This window comes from Clytia hemisphaerica, unplaced genomic scaffold, assembly GCF_902728285.1.
Source record: "Clytia hemisphaerica strain Z4C2 unplaced genomic scaffold, Clytia hemisphaerica genome assembly, whole genome shotgun sequence".
In the NCBI taxonomy this organism is placed as follows: Eukaryota; Metazoa; Cnidaria; class Hydrozoa; order Leptothecata; family Clytiidae; genus Clytia; species Clytia hemisphaerica.
This window is the reverse complement of record NW_027104522.1, coordinates 29,608-51,700: the sequence shown is the minus strand read 5'-3', so window position 1 is coordinate 51,700 and position 22,093 is coordinate 29,608. Positions and strand designations below refer to the sequence as shown.

Here is a 22,093-nt window from a genome sequence, read left to right as displayed (position 1 = left end):
CACTAGATTTTTAATATTTTGAATATTTTATCGATTGTGTACTGGGCGCACTTCAAACACAAAGAGCAGCGTGGTTTCGCTTGAAAATTTTTTATAAACAATAGAATTTCACGAAATATTTCTTTGTTTGTGTTTAGGCCGATAAGCCCGGCTGTGTTTCTATATAGTCAATAGAAACAATATTTCTTTTATTTGTTTTCAAGATTTTTCTTTACCCTTTGAAAAAAGATGTATTTACCGGCCTAAAAAATATAATACGTTAAATATTATACCCCCGGAAATGCCATTGATTTCCTTGAAAGATTCCTCCAATTTCGAAACAGTTTCCGAGCTCAATGACCTCGTTTTCGCGCAAATTTTGCAGAAAGACAAATAGTATAATTTGATCCAAGAAAAGAGGGGAAATAATTTTTTTGGGAGGCTGGGATTGAAATTAGCTTTTGTTGACTGGCACAGCACGAGATTTAAAAAAAAAATCAAAAATAAAATATTTTTAAAAGGAAAATTCTCGATGTGTGGTATAAAGATACGAACATGTTTTTATGAGTTTTTATGACTTATTTTCTTTTTTTTAAAGGATTTAACTCGATTCCAGGTAGAACTGTTGTGCTGAAAAAGTTTTTATTGCAAATATCAAAATTTTAAGTTGAAAATTAGATTTACAAGAAAAAGGTACGGGAAAAAAATTCACAAGCCTGAACTGGAGCAACAAATTTTTTGCAGCTCTGAAACTAATATCTATGCAAATATAAAAAATACAGCGCGCCTGAAAAGCTAAAAATTATCAGCCGCAAATTAGACTATGAATAATCGCATATCACAAAAAAAGAATTATTATTTCTTTTGATAATACAAAAAAAGTGTGGCCTTAAAAAATATAAAGGATACGAACTAAATTTCAGGACGCAATAAAATACTTTTTTATCAAAAAGATTTATCGCGTTTTTATTTCTATTATACGCGATATATACCTGGATTCTAATAAGAAATAAAAGGTAACACGCGTTGCCCCCTATTTTTGAGGTTTTACTTTATCCTCTACTATTCCCTTCTACCTGTGCCCCAAACAATAAGGGGCGTTGTACCCCGTTTGCCCCCTATTCACCAAGAAACAAAAGCAGTCCAACCCAACTTTGATCTCCAAACATGGGAATTTGAACAAAATTCTATAGAATTATAAAGAATTTCATTTATTTTCACTTTTTGAGATTTTTCACAAAAGATAACAACATTCACACAAAAGGTATAATAAAACAAAAGGAGCGGTCTACTTTTTAAAGTGGTAAAATATGCACCCATTGAAAATGATTGCCCTGTGCAAAAAAAGAGGGAAGAAAACAAAAGAAAAATGACGTAACATGTGAAAAAATTCGAGAAAATTTCTCTTTGATCCACCCGACAAAATGCCTCTTCTCTAGAGAACAAACAGCGAGAAAATATCAACAAATTTTTTCACTTTCTTATTTGCAGAGCTGAAAATTTTGCTCGAATAGGTAGTTATTTTTATGTCAAAAATCAATTAATCAATCAATCAATCAATCAATCAATCAATCAATCAATCAATCAATCAATCAATCAATCAATCAATCAATCAATCAATCAATCAATCAATCAATCAATCAATCAATCAATCAATCAATCGATCAATCAATCAATCAATCAATCAATCAATCAATCAGATTAATTCTTGACCTGCTAATAAGTGTTCCAACAAGTATAATTTGGAACAAATATTATCGTATGTACATGGGAAAAATCTCAGGCTCTGGGAAACTCTGGGAATGTAAGTACTGAGATGAGTCGTTTTAGTTCAAAAATAGTTTCGGTGCCCTGAGTCGTTTTCACATGAGGGGATATGTGTAATGGCATGACAAAATTCCCTTTATTAGTCGCAGTGACCGAATTCATAATCAAAAGCACTACATGCATGCAGAGATTTTATAAAGGACGTCCTGTACGAGAGAAGTTTACGTGGTGTGCCATTGACTTAATAAGAGATTGTTGTTATTAAATTCTTCGCTGTCGTAATGAAATGACTTTAGATGAGATTCAAAATAAAGCTTTTGGCTAAGCTTGAAAAAGAGACAAGTAAATTACCCTGATTCTATAAGGAGTCCTTTTTGTACGACAAATCTATAGATATATAATTTTTTCCAAGAGCTTTATGAAGGATATAAAAATGTCCTATTTCAATTTTTTTTACCAATGTGTGCATAATTTTAAAAAGAACATTTTAATTTTTTTGTAAAAAAAAGGATCCTTAAACAAATTAAAGCTTGTTCAAACTGAGATTATTATTCTATACTTGACTTTAAAATTCCGTGAAAAGCATAGAACATCGAACGAAATAGGAGTCGTAAAAGAAGACTATGAAAAAACTGTTTTTATTTAAAGCTCTTTTTTTGCTTCGAAATAATATGTAGGAGGCGAAATTTAGAATATCTAAAATGGTAAAGAACATCCTAATGTATAGATAACATGGATATTATAAAGAGTCTAGTGACAATTTACTGATTTTCTGAGACAGTATTCACTTCTTGAATCAATGACCAATTTAGATTTTCTTTGCTCTATTCATGCTCTATAGTAAAAAGGCTATAAAAATTAGTTGAAAACTCATGTAATGATTATTATACCCTTTTAATTAGCTAATGAAGGAGAAAAATCATAATCGATTTAAATGGAATCAGGCTTTTTATTCCACTTTCCCAAACATGTAAACTTAACTTAAAATGGACTAAATAGCTTTTTGAGCCATCATTGCTAAACGTCCCATATAACGGTTTTAAACCACAATTTAACAGATAGAAAATAGAAATTTTCTTTAAAGGTTTTGAAGCAAGGAAATAGTTCTAAAAGGATAGATACGTAGTTGACTAACGATAAGAATAAGGGTTTTGTACCCATTTACTTTTAATAGATATTGAAGCCCTTTAAATAGGACACTCAAATATACTATATACTCCTTGCAGACAAAACGATACTGCTGCGACTCCGATCAAAGTTAATTAGGGGACTTTCCCAGTAGGCACAAAAACGTCATAACAACATCCAACCAAGGTTCATAACATACTGTATAAGAATAAAGGTGAAACAATTTTATGGGTATACACCTGAAATAACCAAAGGATAGGAATAGGGTCTCAAATTTACTAATTTTCGAGGAGTGTATCTGAGAGCTCGTCTGAGAGGGTCGACTTTTGGCTATTTTGGACATATTTAAGGGTGGAAAGTTTTTACTTTTTCGTCTACTTTTACCAAACTTTCATTTCTGACAGAATCCACTTTTCAAACTCCAGCGGCACGTCCCCATCGGACATTAAGGTCAATGCCCCGAAGAGCGCAAGCAAGATTCCTTTTCCTTTTGACGGTTGTTTGATCCAGATAAACAGGATGTTTACATTATCCTCAATTTGTGTCAAATTCCGCAAAAAAGCGGCTTTTGCAAAACAAGAGCATGTTAATGATTTGATTTCATACGAGGGCCGATGCCAAACGAATTATAAAATCCGTTTGCGATTAGGTGTCGGAAAAAAGGGAAATTTTTTATCGCATTTTGACAAAAAAGTGAATTGATCCAATTGAGGTCTTCTCATTAATTTAATTGCACGAACATGCAGCAATACAGCGAGATTGATATGAAGCGAGAGGAAGGAAAGAATAAACGAGTTTAAGAGAAATCTTGTTAATTGCTTTATAATAGCTCTAGTAATTAGTGCACTGAGGTCACCGATTTCTTGTTTCACTTGTAAATGCCTCAAACCAGGAAATAAGCATTTAGCCTTGGAGTGTTAGATCTTTGTTTACGATAAAGTTAGTTTAATGCTAGAAGGATGTATAAACCTGGATACTGTACTGAACAACCATAAAAGGGGGGATCAATATCAAGTGATTTATTCTGAGGTGACTTTCCCAAAAACCCCTAGGAAAATGAAGGTTTTGGCATTGTTTCAGTCTTTTTAAGGGTCATTATATAAAATGCTGTTGGGGTGATTTTTCCGGAAAATTGCAAAGTGACCCCCTTATTCTTAAGCACAACAGAGTAGGATGACCAATGTGATAGATACAGGGGTGTTTACAGTAGTTTCTGTTGAGAGAGACGATTACGAGGGCGAAGGAAGCTCAATAATAAGTCCTCGAAGTTTGGTTGGCCAAGATATAAACATACAGGATTGCCAAGAAATTGTCGAATGAAAAGTTTCGGATTAATGAAAAGATTTTAAACTTCCCGGGACATTCTGTTAAGAGAACGCAGTGTTTTGAGTGAAGAGTAGGCAATAAAAATGATGTACTACACACCCTGTTAAAAGTTCAAGAAGCACATTTTCATCCTGTATGCATCTGTTATCTTTATCCTATCTTTCTTCTTTATTCAATTAGATTATAAAAACAACAAAAACAATAAAGAAAATCTGATTTGATTTATTCCAGGTTCTCATTTTTTTATCAAGATTTTTTTCTTTCTTTCTATATTTTTTTATTAATCTTTCCGATTCATTTTTCCTTCTACTTCTTCCTTGGTGAAGTGAATTTTGTGGAACAGATTTTTTTTTACAAGAGAGAGAGAGAGGAAAACTAAAACACGAGGTGGATTCAGAGAAAAACACCTGACTTGAAAAACATTTTCTAGTTTCCTCAACCCGCGCAATTTTTTCACATTGAGGTAGATTTTAGAGGTCAAAGTCTGGATAAACTCTCTTTTATTGCCAAAACATTTCACAGCGTTGCCCTAAAATCACACTAAATATTCACGGGTATTTAAACTCTTTTAATTGAAAATTTGGCGAAAAATTTACAAAATTGTAGAAAAATATTTTCAAAAAAATAAACAATAGAATCAAAACATTATATAATTAAAATATTAACCCTTAAAACATCCGGTTATAAATCTAATTTTGAAATTTTACAAGCAAATATTTACACATCTAAAAATTTCCTACACGTAAAAATAATGACGTCATCACGTAATTGGCTTTTCTACATTGACGTCATGCAATTAATTCAAGGATTGTTTTACAAATACAAATAGAAGATTTTATGAAGCTTTGTCCGGGGATCAGTCCCGGGATCGTTAGACGTTAGGACCAAAAACTTGCGCAATCGTGAAAACTCGAAAAAGAAAATATATATTTTTTGTACACTCCCCGATTCAAAATTTTCAACTCGGTGAATTTTCAAATTTCTTCTTACTTGCTTTGCTCCGCGCGTAGAACAGTTTTGGAACAAAAAGTATCTAAATGTATAACAGAAGTTAATTACAATTAAAATTCTAATTGAAATTTTATATGATACATCTTGAAACAGAAAATCACTTTCAGCTCCGGAGCTTCTTCCAGTTCGACGCACATGTTATTTCTGTGTTTTTGTATTCATTCGTGGCCTTCTTTTCATATTTCGTGTCGTGACGAGGACCGATAGGGTTCTACCGAGAAAGGTCCTCACAAATTCACATACTGGTAGCAGTTATAGAATGGACAAAAAAATATTTCTGGGAAGACCAGCTACCTGGAAATCCGTTAAAACATATCCATTGAGGCAGTTTATTAGTTGATTTGACTGGAGAATAAATGTACGGCTGGTTGAATAGTTTGATACAAATTCAAATGTCAAATTATAATCGTTATATTCATTCTACATAGTTTCTTTTAGTCCATTGGAAAGTTTTCCAGAGCTGCTCCATCCTCATCGAACCGTGGTATATGCGTAGAAACCAAAAGTTGTTTACGACAAGTCGTCGAACATAAATAAAACAAAATGGGCATATTTTTGGCGCCAAATATTTCGGCGACCGGTTTAATGGTATAGAGGCCGCCCAGTGGTATGCGAGAATTGCAATAGTCACAACGCAATGATCTGCTGGTAGCAAAGAAGAGAAGGGAAAAAGGTGTGATTGAGTGAGAGAGAAAACTGTTATTTTCGTTAGGTAAACACAGTATGACTTAGTTGACTGAGTGTGTGATTTCGAAAGCTATCATATCGTGCTGGTTCTATATGTAAAAACTGTGAGGAAGCACCTCTTTCCAGCTACCAAAGGCTTTCTTCAAAATTTTATTAACACGTTTCAACCTTATATTACAAGCGTGCTTTGATATATATATTATTTGGAATTTTCCTTTTATTTGGAAACCTAAAAATGGCAACAAAAGTAAAATTTAGGTTGGGAATAGCCTCGATCCTGTAGTTTTCAGTTTCAAGACGGTTTTTAGTTGGATTTTCGTATTAATCAGGGGAGAAACTATGGAAGATTTAGAGATTCACTAATTTTTCGCAACTGAATTTGGGGAAGTATTAAATCGACCGTCAGTTCTGGATTTCAACGCATTGTTTAACTGCCGAATGTTTTTTTACAAAATCCAAGAGATAAAATTTCTAAAAATCACGAGTTGACGGTAGTGAATCTCTCAAATTGTAATAGAAATAGATTCGTCATACATCCAAGTAAAAATATGCAAAGACCTCCTGTGGCTTGGATGAAAGGAGATCAGGATTGAGGAATTTAATCTCCTGCCATACAAATCCAATGGTTTTAAATCCTTTTCGGCTGCTATGGCAACTAGATGCTAATTTTGTACCTTTTTCTTAATCATCTTAATTAATAACGTTTAATGATATTAAAAAAAATAAGGAATATATGATGACTCTTTGTAAAGAAAAATAAAAATGAAAAATTCATTTAACATGCATCAGCTGGGTTTCTAATCCATTCTACAAAATAGGAGTAGGTTGAATTTTCCCCCATGTTTCACGGCCGCGACATGATAGGGAAAAAGAGGAAAACACAACTGGTGTTTTCATCGTCAAAAAGAAACATCTTGGGTCTCTATATCCAATTAATTTGATTATGACCTATGCGTCATTCTCTTGTAGGTTTGTATCGAACTTTAGTGGATTGTTTGAATACGAATACTAAGGCATTTTTAGTCAAAGCCAGATGTTAGATTTTCATGCAGTTTTTTTATCTAAGACGGTCACACCAAGATAACTTTTACAGTTGACAATCATTTTGTGTTCAACGTTCGAGGGAAATTTTCATTGAATACATTGAATAAGGGAGCGTATCGGATAGTAGAGCGTTGTTTATGAGTGCATTAGCTTTATTTCTAAATTATTGACATTCAATAAAAAAGTGTACGGTTGATAAATTCGAGCTTGAGCGGGAGAAACTTAATCCGCTCGAATCAACAGAGAGATTCGATTTATAGGAAGTTATTCGAGATAATAGATAGATATCGATTCTTGCTCTTAAGATTAAAAAAAATGACAACGATGACTTACTGAAAAGGTTTCCGTATCAATCCCTCAAGTGACGTTTCTTTCTCAATACCATTATTCAAAAGCACATTCACACACATTTCTTCCAATGTCTAAAGGTAATAAGGTAAAACCACCGAGTGAATTATGCTTTGAATTGCTTCAGAAAAATATCAGTAGCATAAAGATTTTGTAGAAGAATATTGGAATGCTGCAAAAAATTAAAAGGAGCTTTCGGGTCCCTTTGACTCTGATCGCATAGTAACTTTTTACGGCAAAATGAGTGTCAAAGAGTCAATAATTGTGGCATCTTTTACTCAATAGTATGTGGACACTTAATTTTTAACTGGTTATAAAATCATGACACGACATTTTTTAGAATATTTGAAAGCATCGCCAGATCTCAAATCTGCGTTCAGATTGTTTGTACTGTGTTCAGTTAGGGTCAGGGTTGGAATCGAGAGTCACAATTTAGGCCCGAAGGACCCTAATACGGTCAGAAATTGACCAAAAATACTTATAATAGACACTATTTCATAGGCTACACCGGAGGGAAGATGATATTAACAGATTATAGTCTAGTTAAGTAGCGTGTGGCTTAGCACACTTGACAAAAAACTCTAAGCGCTCCAAATTGTAGCCAATTCTTTTAACTGCTTATTTATTTTTGTGAACACGAGATAAATTCCCGGTATATAAATACCACGTGAAAGTCAGTAGCTAGCCATCAAAATTGCGCGTCGAAATAAAAATTTAATCAAGCCACTAACGAGAATTTACGATCATGATGAGTAAAGATGGTGGGTGGCGGGAGAATATGGGGTTACAGGTTTACAGGGGTGTGAAGGAAGAAGGGAGACAGCAAAGATTGCGGTCACAGATATTTTGGTATGATTTAATCAAGATAACGAAAACATAAAAAAGCAAATTCTTTTTGCACGTACGATATATGGCGCTTTGAAAAAGTTCAAATACCGACAAAACCTTGGCCATTTATGAGAGGGTCAAACTGAAAAAAAACTATAAACTGAGTGTGCTAGGTACTGAGTGCCAGTTTCAAGGCTTTAATCAAATATTCAATTTCAAGATACAAGCATTTATTAACGTTCTTTGAAGCCTATCTTGCCCAAAAAATCAATGGTGCTTTAAACGACCCCGCGTACTAGCTAACGGCAAACGTTCAAGAAAGACCAACTAACTTAAATTTCGGACAAAGTTGGATTACATTTTAGTCCGAAACCGAATTCTACATTTTCGAACGCATGCGTATTAATTTAATACGTGTTAATCTTATCGAGGATCAGAAAATCATGAAGACACAAAAAATTTAATCTCTGAAATGTTGGTATATGTTGTGGTTTCCTTGAATGTTTGAAAACAAAATTCATGACCGAAAAAATTGTATCTCACGATCAAAATATGTGCTAAGAGATGCGAAAAAGTTGATTCGTTTGAAATTATACATCCTTTCTGAAAATCCCGGAACCGACAAAAAAATAAAAACTGGATTATCAATATGCCTGAAATATTAATATTAAGTATTATTTACGAAGCAGTATCAAAATCATTTTTTAACTATAATTCTCAAAATTCAACTTTCAGCGATCCGTTATTTCCATGAATTGGGGCATACTCACAGTAGCCACACAGAGCGCGGCGTTTGAATTTATCAAAATTTTACAAAAACGTTTATTCAAGGAGTAAAAGTTGTACGCATTGTCAAAATGAAAAAAATCTAACGTTTCTTCTGAAAATTTTCGGGGATCAACAAGAGGTTCAATAGTGGTGTAACACAGAGGCGAGTATTTTTTCGATCACAAATTGATTGAGCGGATCCCTAAAAAGGCCAAAAACCTAGTTAGGGCGTAAGGGTGTCAAGTGACACGGTCAAAAAATATCTGATTTGGTTTTAATTTCCCTTTTAAGGGCACGAAGAAGGTTTAGAACGTCATTACTCCATGACATCATAATATCTTTTAGACTCTATTTAAATACATAAAAATAGACAGCAAAATAGTGGGGCATTTTACATATGTTTTCATACAAAAAAAGTATTTTTTTTTGGTAATAGGCAATAGAGATATAAAAATTTCAACTAAATAGAATCAATGTCAAAATACATGTAATTGTTAGCCTTTATAGAAAATGAATCAATAAATCTTGTAATAGCCTTTTCTATATTTGAAAGCTTCTTTAAACCAGTTTAAACAGTCGTATCCCTGATAAATTTCCATCTATTTTTTGATATTAATACTCGGGGGCTTATCCAACTACCTCATCAAAAGAAAAATACATATTAACTTAAAATACCAGAAAAATTGCGGTGTGTGAACGATTGCCCACATTCATGACTATCAGAAAGTTGCGGTACGCATTCTGTAGCGTTATCGTTTACCCACAATCTTTGTCATGCGAAAAATGACTTTCTCGTGACATTAAAATATTCGATTAATGATCTAGATACGCATAAAATAAGAGAGGTGAAGCCGCGAAAAAAAGTAAAAATTCTTGACTTTAGGTTTCCTTCCTTTTATCGGCTTGAAAATTGACATCGGGGACGGGTAGATAAGAGAGGGAGATAAGACTGATTAAGAGCGTTAAGGGTTGTAAGCTAAGAGGGCCGGCTAAAGCGATCTAGAGAATGGTTTAAGGTCCGGGAAAAGTGCGCCGGGCGAAAAAGAAACGATATCTTAGTATAAAACAGCTATTCCTCCACTCCAACAGCTAAACTGTGATACTGTAGAAATATTTTGTAACTTTGAAATGTGCTTTGATCAGGAAAAGTTAGTAACGTTTGATCCTCTAGTTGTATTGTTTACTAGTTTTTTAAGATGCGACCAGGCCAGACAAAGTAGACAGACAGATCTCACCTGGATTAGAGAAGGGCATGTTTCTCTCCAAAATGCTTTGTGCAGGAAATTGGATGAGCATTGAAAATAGGTAAGGTTTAATTTCAAAAAACCTTTCGGTAAAGCACGAATGAAATTTCCCTCGATCGACAATTCTCTTAGCGACCTATGAGAAAAATTATGAAACAAAAATGATTACGTTGGACATTTAATTGAATTTACAAGTCAAAGGAAATTGGGTTTAATGAAACAGTCAGCATACCGCCTCAGGTTGGCATATTTCGGTAATTAATGTTTCAAGATGTAGACTCTATAAGGGAAACAATTTCTAAATGTCAAATTTAGCTGAGGTAGTTTTAATACAATCTTCAACTACACATGAAACATAGTGGCGAAATTAAATTCAAAACGAGTCTAAGTAATACTTCTAACAGTTGAGTCTTCGTAACTCGAACCTCGATAACTCAAATGTCTCCTTGATTCGAATAAGCTCCCCGGTCCCTTTAGTGAAAAACGCTTTATAAACCAGTCTCTATAACTCGAAAAAAGTTGAACAGATTTGCTTTTTTCGTGGGTGTTCGAGTTATGAAGACTCCATGTACATCTAATATATTTTTTTCGAAAACACACATAGTATTGAAAGTCTTCTCAATTTAGCATTCATCTTAATTTTAGGGTATATGCTGTAAGCACTCTTGTACTCTGTACCAGAGTGTATCTCACGTTTCTCTACAATAATGAGTTTTTAAATTAGATGTAGATACTGGGTCTGTGTACAGACAAGCATTCTTATCACAAAAAAGTATACGGGATGGAAAAAGATAACAAGTCGGAGGGTGGGAAACCCGGTGGGAAATCCTTATGAGCAGTATGGAAAATTAACAAACTAAATAGTAACTAGACGGAATGTCATAGTGGGAACGAAGCTGATATTGGGCACAATCTGAGCAGCTCAAAAAGAATCTCGCAGTGCTAAAGCAGGAAAAGGAAGTGGTTATTATAGAAGGAGGGATCATCGACTTCTTTTTTTTGCATTGAAAAAAAAAACACCACATAGAAACAAATACATATGAGGTATTAAACCACGCATGCATAATACAGAACAAAAAGGAAGGCATTTTATTATGGTATTAGCGTACAAAATAGAAGGCTTAAGATATCATGTGAAGCTTGACATACTAAGGGTATTAAATCATCTAATCTCTAGCACTGGTGTGAAAATCAATAGAATGCGATTTCACTTTTGGCAGTAGGAGGACAGCCGTATTTTTTTCATTAAATGATATATGATGATGTTATTACGTAGACCCCCCGTTCCCTTTTCCCGCACGTTTGTTCCTTCCCCCCTAAGAAAGATAAATACAGCAGTGGCTAGTCTTACAACTCGGAAGTCTCCTTAACTCGAACAAATTTCCTGGTTAAAAATCCCAGCACACAATATTTTTTCAAGGTTCATCTAGTGTTCACAACACAACGTCCATATAACGTCAGATGAACGTTAAAACATCGTCGAGTGCCAGCGGATACCTTATTAACCAATCTCCCCGTACGTGTTCGAGTTATGGAGACTCCACTGTATCGTCAATTTAGTCATTGGGACGAATGTAGGAATATTTGACTTCACGACTTCCATTTTATCTTAAGTTCTTTGCAATGTCAACGATCTAATATCATTGAAAATGAAGCAGGCTCCGGTCAATTGAATCTCCTACAGAAAGAAACTTGATGACTTCTTTTGGGTTTCAGAGAATGCAGGTTGGTTCCAAAATTTAGCGGATATGTTAATGGGATTTAAGAGACTTTCTTGTGAGAAAACTAAAATTTCAGTGAAAACTAAACATTTAACGATGCCAATGTTCTTACGAGGAAAGGGATTATGTATTGAAGTGTAAACCAAAGTATATATTTCGCGTTAGAAATGTTACGTGGTAAAGTTGGCGCAGAAAAACACCCGTACCAATAACCAGTCTAAGGAAAATAATAAGAAATCTATATTTCATAATTTTCAAGGGATTTCTTACTGAAGATTTTGGCATTCGTCATCGAGCCATTGTAACTCATTGTGCGATAAATCCAAAATTTCCAACTCGTGCAATTGAAACAACCTACAATGCAGAGTAAAGAAGAAAAATGAGTCAAAGACATGTGCGGAGAAGCACAGGAGAGGTATCAGGGTAGGCTTATAAGGTTTGTATGACTCTCCCCCGTATGGATTATTGAAGTTTAGAGAAGCCGCCGCGCCGTTTTGTTATCAGGTGAATGCAAATTGAATTTAAAGGATGATCAGGGTATAGAGATGACTGTCAATGCTACCCCTATTAAAAACTCATAAATTTTGTTATAGAGTAAAATAGATAGATAGATGAGATATTGAAGTCTTTTTTAAGAGGGCCTACTGAATGAAGTTATATAGGCTTTACAATGTTCAATACAAGATCGATTTAGATAAGACTTTATTTTTCCTTTTATGGGTAATTCGTTAGACCTTTTTGTTAAACGGGAAATACAGTAGGTCACTTTAACGTCAAAGTAAAAGACAATGTTCATCCGTTCCGTTCCGAAACGAAACGGTTCCGAAACAATTGTGAAAGTCAAAATTCGAAACGTCAAAAAAGAAGACGTTACAAAGCAAAACAGATGGAACGGAACTGCTCCGTTTTCTTCCTCCGAAACGTTCCGAAACCACTATGAACACAATCGAAAGAACAAATGGGATAAAGTTCACTAGGACGAGAAAAAAAATCTCATTTCCTCAAAATTGGGGAGGCTGAAGTCTTTTCTGTCTCTCCGCTTCCGCAGGGCCTGATACAGGTCGTTCAAAATGCCTAGTTTCCAAGTCATATTAAATTGCAAAGAATGACGATGACAGATTATATTACCTCTATGAAGGATGGTAATATGTTGGTCAGAGCCTTCCCGTTCAAGATTAAGAGTTATTTGACCATCCAACGAGAAAAAAACTTCTAGGTTTTTGATATGATGTGACTCAAAATCAAAAGTGGCGCAACGACCAGCGAAAAATAAAAATAACTTAACTGAAAATAATATAATATGAAAATATTGGCGCTCGGTGGCTGAAGTTTTCGCGAGAATCGGAAAACGAGTTTTCGTCATAAAGAAAGCCGACGAAGCATTGGGTTGATTAAATTTGGGTATCTAGGGAACCAAAGGAGATAAATCAATTTGTCATCAAATATCGTTTTTCATGTATCAGCGAAAATAAAACAAAAGTTGGAATAAAGTTCAAATGAGATTAATTTGGATTTCGCGTTTGATGACGAAGTTCATCCGAAGATGAGAAAGTAGTGTTCCGGCAAGCAAGGTCATTGAGTCATTTACTAAGACTGGCAACTCTCTCAAATGCCTCATCAGCGAAAAGCCCGCACTGAAATATCCTCTCTATGTTGAAGATGTTGATCAGGCTATCGTTAACAGATTTTAACTGGAAAATGAATTGGAACGGAAAAAAATTATACTATGTGAAAAACTTTTGCATTATCCAAAAAGCCTCTCCAAAATTAAATACCGATCGTGATCAGGAATTAGCAATTTCAACACTTTGTTAGCCAAGGCTTTCGAACAGTTCATGAAACCCTAAATAGTACATTTATAGATTATATTTTAAAATTATATTTTAAGAAAATGTCAAGGCCCATCTATAAATTTCACTTTCACCGCCCACGAGAATATGTGCGTTTATTAGAAAGCAGCATCTACACTGCTGACCTGCAAGTCGAAATATGAAATCCTGAAAATAATGGCAGTGAAATCATACTTGAATGAACATAGATCGGATTTTGACTGAATATAAGAGAGCCTATCGAATAGTAGAGTGTCGTTTGAGAGTTTCTCGTTTGCGGTGATTTTAATATCATGGAATAGTGGAGCGTATCGAATAGTAGAAAGTCGAATTATAGAGCATCAAGTGTACGTTTGTTTACAAGAAATAAGCATCTACGTAAGACCGATTAAAGTGAAATCATAGCAACCCGGTATTCCCTCTGCGAGGATAGGAAAAGAAATCATACAGAGATTTGAGATAATGAGAGAGAAAATTATTTATAAATACCCCAAGTCGGATAAGGCGGACTTCCCTTAGGAGGGTAACGGAGAGAAATCTATGCAACTAAAAATAAACGCGAGGCATTTTTTTTCTTCTTTCATTTGCGTGTAATTGAATGTCAGTAAAAAAAGAGGTATTTTGTCATGCTAAGATTTTTAAATCTGTACTTTTTTAAAGTAATTAACCCCTACTAATGAAAGATCATTATAAAGAATGCCTAGCAATTGATTCATTATGAACAAAAAGAATTGAAAGGATTTATGAAACATGCTAAGACGATTAGAGATATACCATTTTAAGTGGTTGACTTTGAAAACAACAATATTAAGCGGTTCTTAAGGACCGCCTGGTGTGACAGATTAAGATGATCCAAGGCTTTAGATGTGTGTTTTTCATTTTTCTTCTTTCTTACTAAACCTTCTTAACGCAAATAAGATTTCTGAGATTTCTCATTTTCTCTAAGCGTGCTATCACGATATAAAAGATTTGGTATGCCTCACATAGACCGATGATTTACAAATCTACCTGCAAATAAAGGGACCATGATCCCTAATGTAGACTTCAAGCTCAGTACACATTTTTTTTAGGAAACCAGACTGCTAAGGCCCGAGGCAATGAAGTATAAGACCGAAGGGCTAGAAGCGAATCTCATTGGTAGGATTTGAAGCCGCGAAATCCTACCAAATTTGCAAAAATTTTCCTACCAAATATTTAAAAGGGGTAGGTTAAAAGAAGACCTTGCGGTGATGTTTTTCACCATAAATGATTTATTTACAGAGAGCTTCAAAAAAAAGGAGAATTCTCTAGCTATCGTGGCTAGCCATCATGTGTAGACATTTTAGTGTGACTTTGAAAGACGAAGTGGAGTTTGAGTCTACGCTCTAAAATAATCTTCCATGATCTGAAGAATGCAGAGGCGTTTGGAAAATTTAATAAAATGGTAAATTATTTAGAAAAAAAGGATTACTCAAAATTCAATAAGGGGCCGTCCACATAGTACGTACGCACTAAAATGTCGAAATCGAGTACCCCCTCCCCCCTGTACGCAAGCGTACGTAAATGGCTATACCCCCCTCTGGTAAGTGCGTACTTTTTCATTCACCCGCCCCCCTCCCTCGGTTGAAGAAAATCTTGAATTCAAATCGTTTGGTTCGGACCTTTATTTCATATATGAAACTTTTTCTTTTCCTTGATGCGTATAACAAGCGTAAAAGTCGACAAAATAACAAGCGAAAAAGGGCTATGAAATTTTTTTCTCTGCGTACGTACATTTTTCTTTGACCCCTCCCCTCCCCCTGTGCGCAAGCATACGCTTTTGAGAAGACCCCCTCCCCCCTTAGTGCGTACGTATTATGTGGACGGCCCCTAAGGAGGAATAAAGTTTTCTGCACTCTATTGTTAGATTAGTTAGTTATTATGTTAGTATGGGTACTAATCAGGGGTAAAGACATTTTATGATAAAAATATTGATGCAAATCTAAGACATATCCCCCAAGAAAAGATATACGGAAATCTAAAATCGCTAGCGAAAACAAAAAGGCTTCAAAACAGTCTTCAGAAACGTATGGCTATTATTATATTGATATATACACTAATTGACTCCAAGTCAATCGTTTGCTATGGTTAGATTATCAAAAAAGCTTTTACTTTACGAGATAAAGAAAAGCTAACGAAGCAATTACAGTAAGTCCAAAAAAACCTTATTTTTAGACAGTTTTCGAAAATCGGGCTCCGTCACTTTTTGGATACTGTTATTTCGCATAATTATGCAAAAAAGAAAATAGTAAAAAAAACTAAAAGGGCCAATCCCAAGAAAAGCTCGTAAAATAGACGGACGGACGATCGAGCGATCATGGGTTAATAGGCGAAATCGGCTTAACGAAATTCTCCCCGAATGATTACCCATGATGCATTGCGCAAAAAAATTCACGGACAATATTGACTTACTGAATTTTTTTGCGCAATGCATCATGGGTAATCATTCGGGGAGAATTCGGAAAGCCGATATCGTCTATTTAAAGGATCTCCAAGGTAGGTCTAAAAAGTCTCTCACTCAATAGCAGAAAGAGGAAGTGTAAGAACAGAGCATAAAAAAGTGCTGGTACGTATGTAAAGTTAAACCTTTCATGTTTTAATTTTTGTTGAGGAAGGAAGCAATTAACAGCATTGGGAAGATCTAAACTTGTAAAACAAAGGTGCGACAAATTTATTTTATCAGTTTTATGGACCTGATGCTTAGTATAGTTTTTTTCACAAAATTATACTCCCTCAGTTTTGCCGAATCACTCGAAAAGTCGAAATTGTGTTTGATTTTAATGTTTTTTTGAAAATACACGAGGATAATCATCTCTAGAGCTCAAGAACTTTATCTAATTTTTTTTTAGCAAAGTACTTCTTTGTTTTTAGGGAATAAGCTTAATTGACCAGCATTCTACAGTAAAGCTCTGAAAGCTTTAGATATGACTGTTACTTTTAACCCTGCGAGCATCTTAGGGGGGGGGGCAAAGAAGCCCCCAAAACTATTTTTTTTTAGAACTTCTGAAATATTTATCCAATTGATTTGAAAATTATCAAGTGTGCTCCACGTCACCGCCAAAAGGTGACGTCATCATTCTTTGAAGATACCAAAAATAGGACCCCACTGTAACTTTTTTTCACCTTCATTATTTTTAATCAAATTTTGTTAGGCATCTCCATGTGACATGTATTTTGGGGCAGAGGGTAAATTTTTGCAACCTGTTGGTATCATATATTTTACAGACCGGCCCAAAATTGCCCTTTTTGGCCTAACCAGCTCTAGTATACTGTATCTAGTGATTGGAAAATGCTATTGTCTTGAAAATTTGACAAGTGTTAGGTATTGATGATATAAATCGGACGAGTGGTTATGCTGAAAGTGAGCATTTTAGGTAAAAACGGACCGGTCTGTAAAAACCAACCACTCACATGACTTAATTGAGATTTTAGATGATCAATATATATCACTGGTGAAAATTTCAATTGAAAAACTCCAGTAGTTCCTGAGTTCAGGCAGGTGGTCAACGTGTATTTTACAGACTGATCTGCAAAGTACCAAATACTAATGGAAACGGTTTCTTTTTCTGTTACTACTGTAGTCTCTTTTATTTTACAAATCAGCCTTCAGAACAAATTTCAATTAAATCGAACGAGTTAATCAGTCAATTCATGACTTTTGTCAAGATTTTTGTAAAATACAAACCAGACAGTTGGCGGAAACAAATTTTGTAAAATCATCTTCAATTATCCATATCTAAATTTCAAGATTATAGCGCCCCGGCATCCTCCAAGATGCTTCCCTTAGTTAAAAAATAGGAAGATGCTCAATGGGTTAACTCAAAATAGTTTTCGAAGCCATCAGTAGAGCAATATCAGATTCAAAATGCATAGAAAAACTTCAACATGCATATATTTTTTTCTCACCGTTTTTCTAGATTTACAAAAATGCTTCTACTATTCTTGGTTGGTTTATCATCAGTTCCAGTTGAGCCTAGTTGTAATATGCACACAGGACCCGCGGGGAGTAAAGTTTGTGTCAAATTCCAAGGAGAAAATCAACCCCAATGGGCCATTTGTATGAGCAACCAATATATTCAACTAAAGTCTAGCTATCGTCATAAATGTAAGGAAAATTTTCGTACATTTTGCTACTACCAATGCCAATTAGAAGTATACGGTAAGGAAACTGGTGATATCGGAGAGAAATGTCGGTGTCAATTGGATGGAAAAGTTCCAGGTGAAACATTACCAAGCTGGTGCTACAGCCCATCTGGTGATAGTTGCAACTGGTATAGAGATTGTTTGCACAAATACCAAGATTGTAGCAATACCAATGCCTTCTACGCTATCGAATATGGAGAGCATTTTTGCCAAGCGTACGATGAAAGCAGATCAAGATTGTCTTACCGTGGTCAACAATGGGTTGACGCAGTACGGAAATGTTTACAAGTTGCCTTAGTACCAATGTTACGTTGGAACAATAAACCTAATTGTGCAGAGATAGAACAAGAAGCATTTGATTCTCACACATGTTGCTACCTAGCAGGTCCATCATGTGTTAAAGCTGGGACACCTTCCATATGTGATATCAGTGTTAGTGATTGGGGGGTTGTTTTCTCCACAATCAACGAAACATTCAATCCATTCTCCAATCATGGTGCACTAGGGGAAGCTTTGGCAGGTATGGTAACAACAATGGCTGGGTGTACAAGTAATTATGGAAATGACTTCATTACTTGGATAAAGCTCAAGTTTACAAATGAAGATGACAGTTTTCGGACTTCGTTGGACAGCAATGATTATGGCGAAAAAAGCAAAGCCAAAGATCTCATTTACCAACTCATAAATGAATTGGCTGAAGAAATGAAGTGGAGAGAAAGTGGACTGTTTTGGTTTGGAGGGCTCAAAGAATCATTGAACGTCGACAGAAAACGAAGATCAGCTCATCAAGATGTAGCGGTTAAGATCTCCGTGTGGTCCAACCCTGGTGAAGATCGTTCAATTCTTCTCAATCAAACAGTTCTTAATCTTCTTGACAAGATAGAAAAAGGAGAGATCAAAATCAAAAGTAAGCAATTGAAAGAGAGTTTTGAGATCGCCTCTGCCAGTAGCTGTCTGGATGAAAATTGCACAACAGTTGGGAAGAATGTAACAGCACCTATAACGACAACCCCTACTACTACAACGACCATCCCAACCGCTAAGCCTACATCGAAGACACAGAAAGGAAACTCCAAAGGCAGTGGAATGAGCTTGTCACCCATAGCAACAGTAGCATACATTGCGATCCTTGCTATTGCATTTTGGGTAATCGGGTTGCAAGCCTTAAGCACACAATGAGCAATAAACTTTTAATCTTCCTGCAGCGGCATACTTTATGGAGAAAAATAAATTTGGAATTAACTGACTATTTTATTGGGCTAAAAACTTCCCCGAAATAAATTTCATCCGGTTTATTTGACCGTGTTGATGACAAAATTTTTGGTTCGATAACTGAGTGTTCCCCGACTAGTTTAACCCTATATCACCAGTACAGTAGACAGGGGAGGGGCACAAAGTTTGTGTAGGAGAGTAGATTTTTATGACATAGTAATTATCTTTTTATATTACAAACAGATAATTACAGTGTCATAAAAAATCTGCCCTCCTACACAAACTTTTCGCCCCTCCTGTCTACGCTACTGATCACCATGTTATTGTAATTTTCAAAATACACAGCATATATTATTTTCAAAATAATTTTTTCACTGCAATTTTTTTTATTCAAATTTTAAGCTTTCTACCTATAACTCAATTTTCGAGTATACATCATACATAACAAACAGTACGTTTATTCATCAAAGCAAAAAAGAGATTTTTACAAACCTTGGGTTGACATCTTGAAGACAACAAAATGAGACAATGAAGCATTTCAATTTTTTCAGGTTCGATATATCTAGAACAGAAAGGGATATTTTAAAATTTATTGCAAATTTATATTTTAAGTTTATTTACTTTATTTATTTTTAAGTCATGGGATAAAATTTCTCCGCCAATTGATAATAATTCTGTAGTTTTAAACAAAATCTTGGAAAATTAATTTGAGAAAATGCCTGATCTATTTTGATTCTGATGTGAAAAGATTTATGCTTTTATAAGAATTTTTCTTGTGTAAGGAACCCTTTGCTTACAATATCTATGAAGCAGTCTGAAACGTGAGATAAAACGCCCCGTAAAAATTATTTTTTATTTTTTGTAGCCTTAGAATTAAAATTTGTATTTTATTTAAACAATTTTCTCAATTATGTAAAACTTTATACCGAGTAATTAATTAATTAATACCGAGTCGTCAAATAATAACTCGTCATCTTCCTAATAAAATCCTTACCATATTACATTTAAAAGGGGCGTTTATTTAAGGGGCGTTCAAATGAAGGGGGTGTTTGTTTTATAGATTTATAACCAAGGTCACGTTAATAAAGGGAAGGAAAACCTTATTTTCAAAACCAGTTCAATGTTTCTAATAAATGATCCCACCACTAGAGAAGGGAGGCGTTTATGTGAGGGGGGAGGGCGGGAGGGGGGGCGTTTATTTTGAAGTAAAACGATTAGTTGCAATATAAAAAAAGCTTCATCCCTAAAAGAATTTTGATAAAGATTAGTTTCTGTCAGGATTTTTAAATCTTCTCAAAAGGGTCCATTTTCAAATTTCGAGCTTTAGGATACACTAATCACCTTGCGAACCTTGTATTTCATGGATTACACCTGCAATACTGAATAAAATCAAATGAAAGTAAATAATTATTACCACGAATATAATTCTTTTACACACTAGGTAACTGCTAACAGATTTCCCGTGGAAGTGTTTCCAGATTTGAAGTCGACTAGTCCGCCATGTTGTTTTCCAATTTACCTTAGATTCTCGAACGTTCGAATTTCAAACATTCGAATCGCTCTGTTGACGACGTCCATAATTGAAAACAAAATGGCGGACTAGTCAGCTCTAAATCTGGACAAGCTTCCTATATACGGGTAGCCCGATCCAGTCAAATAGTTAGAGATCAGTGATTCTTACCATCAGGTAGAGTAACCAAGGGATTATTGCGCATGTTCAGATAGATCACATTCTTTAACATCAACATAGATGGTGGTATCGTCTGAAAGTCAAAAAAAATCTAACTATTCAACATAACCCAGAAAAAACTCTTCGCCTCTTTGCCTCAATTCACCTCAAGAAATACAATATTTCTAGCCCCCTCACAGAAAGTAATCTTCTGAAAATAAAGGGGGCCATATCTTTAAACCCTTGAAAATACCACTGAAAATACCTCCACTTTTGGACTTTTTTTGAAAAACTCTCCCCAGCAAAAATAAGGGTGATGGATTTGTGTTTAACCTTTCCAGCGCGCAACATTTGAAAATTTAAAATTGGCATAAAAGCTTGTAACTTGAGAATTAGACAATGGTTTTGGTTCCATTGAAAAGGTATTTTTATATTCTTTCTAATGGGCTACTTAGACTACGCAATATATTGACGAACAATATTCGACAATATGGTTTGCGGACCGTAATGTACGAAGTAAACAACTGGTACTCTATTATAAAAAGGAATTTTCTTTCTATAAACAATCTCCCTTTATTGTTGGAATATTGCAAATCGAGCTGACAATATATTGCGGACACCTTTTCAATATATTGTCGACATTCAGCAATATATCATCAATATATTGCCTGACAATATATTGTGTAGTGTATGTAGCCCTTAAAAACATCCGGTTTATACCCTTTTAAATCAAATGTTCAGGAGTATGTATGTAATAGTTTATTTCAAGTTGACGAACAGGTAGCAACAAAGGCTAATAAAAGTCAACGCTACTTTACAATTTGTAAGGTGATTACAAAAAGCCAACACCGTCAATATAGGTTCGGCAGTTTCTACACGGGCATGATGTAGGCCTCCATTGCTTAATCTTTTCCTTAAAAATACTAAGATCAACTATATCTCTATACTCATCCGGAATTAATTCCCAAACTTTTGGCCCTAAAAATGAAAGTGACTCTGAACCGTGAAAAACAGAGTTTATTTCTCTTGATCTGAAGTAAGGCGTTTTGCGATTTACTTTGATATTTTCATCATGTTTGAAAATTTCTTTAGTTAGATCTGATATGTTATTTTTACATTTGAAAAGTTCTATTGCTAACAACTGAAGATTTTTATGGTGGAATTTGATGGCACCGTCTTTCTCTAAAAGCTGCTCAAAGTAGATGTATGATCAGAATACACTATCCTCAAACATCTTTCGTGGAGGTGATTTATTTTTTGATCTAGCCTGCGAACATGAAACATCCAGACAAGCGAACAATAATTGAATTGACTTCGAAAGAAGGCATTCATGAGCCTTTGTTTTTTCTTTTGATTTATGTACGGTGCTAC

The 22,093-nt window shown here is 34.8% G+C and overlaps 2 protein-coding genes across 2 annotated transcripts in view; one reads left to right on the top strand and one right to left on the bottom strand.

Annotated features, from left to right (window-relative positions):
* Positions 1-7,256: 7,256 nt before the first annotated feature.
* Positions 7,257-22,093, bottom strand: part of LOC136821946 (uncharacterized) — a 31,899-nt gene continuing 17,062 nt past the window's right edge. The window contains exons 7-11 of the mRNA XM_067078167.1: positions 20,735-20,816; positions 19,546-19,615; positions 12,122-12,205; positions 10,122-10,266; positions 7,257-7,364 (exon numbers count right to left, since the gene is read on the bottom strand). Coding sequence (XP_066934268.1) covers positions 7,272-7,364; positions 10,122-10,266; positions 12,122-12,205; positions 19,546-19,615; positions 20,735-20,816 — 474 coding nt within the window. The 3' untranslated portion in view covers positions 7,257-7,271. The remainder of the gene's footprint in view (positions 7,365-10,121; positions 10,267-12,121; positions 12,206-19,545; positions 19,616-20,734; positions 20,817-22,093) is intronic.
* On the top strand, positions 16,258-19,499 carry LOC136821955 (uncharacterized). Its single transcript, XM_067078175.1, has 2 exons — positions 16,258-16,358; positions 17,616-19,499. The coding sequence occupies exon 2, from the start codon at positions 17,626-17,628 to the stop codon at positions 19,018-19,020; it is 1,395 nt and encodes a 464-aa protein (XP_066934276.1). The 5' UTR covers positions 16,258-16,358; positions 17,616-17,625; the 3' UTR covers positions 19,021-19,499.